Here is a 1,467-nt window from a genome sequence, read left to right as displayed (position 1 = left end):
GAGGCGCGGGGGCCGGCGGCAGCGAGCTCTGCTCTGGGCCGTGCTGCTGGCGGCGTGGGAGGCGGCGTGGGGGCAGCTGCGCTACTCGGTGCCCGAGGAGATGCCCAAGGGCTCCTTCGTGGGCGACGTGGCCAAGGACCTGGGGCTGCAGCTGCTGGAGTTAGGCGACCGCGGCTTTCAAATTGTTTCCGAAGGTAGGACACAGTATTTCGCTCTGCACGGGAAGAAGGGACATTTGGTGATAGGAGAGCGGATCGACAGAGAGCAGCTGTGTCGGCTGGTGGAGAAATGCGTTCTGCGCTGCGAGCTGATAGTGGAGGGGGAAATGAAGTTTTATGAAATAGAAGTGGAGATCACGGATATTAATGACAACGCGCCGAGCTTCAGAGAGGCAGAAGTTGAACTGAGAATCAGCGAGACGACAGCGCCGGGGTCGCGATTTCCCCTGCCAGATGCTCATGACCCGGATACGGGCCGGAATTCCCTGCAGAGCTACGAGCTGAGCGGTGACGAGCACTTCTCGCTGGCCGTGCAGGCGGGCCCCGGCGGCGATCAGCGTCCCGAGCTGGTGCTGGCGAAGGCGCTGGACCGGGAGGAGGCGGCGTTTCACGAGCTGCTGCTGAGGGCGAGCGACGGCGGCGATCCGGCACGGACGGGCACGGCTCGGATCCGCGTGACGGTGCTGGACGCGAACGACAACGCGCCCGTGTTCAGCCAGGCGGAGTACACGGTGCGTGTGCCCGAGGACGTGCCCGTGGGCTCTGTCCTGGTCACCGTCACTGCCACGGACGCCGACGAGGGGCTATACGGACAGGTGAAATACTCTTTGAAAAAAGTGTCGGACATGGCATCAGATATTTTTCGTTTGGATTATGAGACCGGAGAGATCACGCTACTGAGAAGCCTGGACTTCGAGGAAGGCAATTCCTATGAACTGGAGGTGCAGGCATATGATGGAGGAGGACTTTTTGATACTACCAAAGTCACGATCTCAGTTACAGACGTCAACGACAACATGCCAGAAATTTCGGTGAGGTCAGCGATTAGCGAAATATCTGAGGATGCTCCGTCGGGGACCGTTGTAGCCCTCCTACACGTGCAGGACCGGGACTCGGGGGCTAATGGCGAGGTGCGCTGCTCGCTGGACGGGGGAGTCCCGTTCCGGCTGCAGCGATCACACAGCAGCTACTACAGCGTGGTGACAGCGAGAGAGCTGGACCGGGAGCAGGTGTCGGAGTACAACGTGACGGTGCGGGCGGCCGACGGCGGGTCGCCGGCGCTGCAGAGCAGCGCGGTGCTGGCGCTGCGGGTGCTGGACGTGAACGACAACGCGCCGGTGTTCTTGGAGGAGCGCTACAGCGCGCGGCTGGCGGAGAACAACGCGGCGGGCGCGCTGGTGCTGACGGTGCGCGCCACGGACGCGGACTGGGGGCAGAACGCGCGCGTGCGCTACCGGCTGGCGGAGGG

At 63.1% G+C, this 1,467-nt stretch overlaps 1 protein-coding gene across 1 annotated transcript in view; it reads left to right on the top strand.

Annotated features, from left to right (window-relative positions):
* LOC115949145 (protocadherin gamma-A10-like) overlaps positions 1–1,467 on the top strand; it is a gene marked incomplete at its 3' end in the record, with an annotated part of 8,435 nt that overhangs the window by 1,135 nt on the left and 5,833 nt on the right. The window contains exon 2 of the mRNA XM_031065498.1: positions 4–1,465. Within this exon, the coding sequence (XP_030921358.1) occupies positions 4–1,465 (1,462 nt within the window). The remainder of the gene's footprint in view (positions 1–3; positions 1,466–1,467) is intronic.

Source organism: Geospiza fortis, unplaced genomic scaffold (genome assembly GCF_000277835.1).
Source record: "Geospiza fortis unplaced genomic scaffold, GeoFor_1.0 scaffold1636, whole genome shotgun sequence".
Taxonomy (NCBI): domain Eukaryota; kingdom Metazoa; phylum Chordata; class Aves; order Passeriformes; family Thraupidae; genus Geospiza; species Geospiza fortis.
This window is presented reverse-complemented; position numbering and strand designations above follow the sequence as displayed.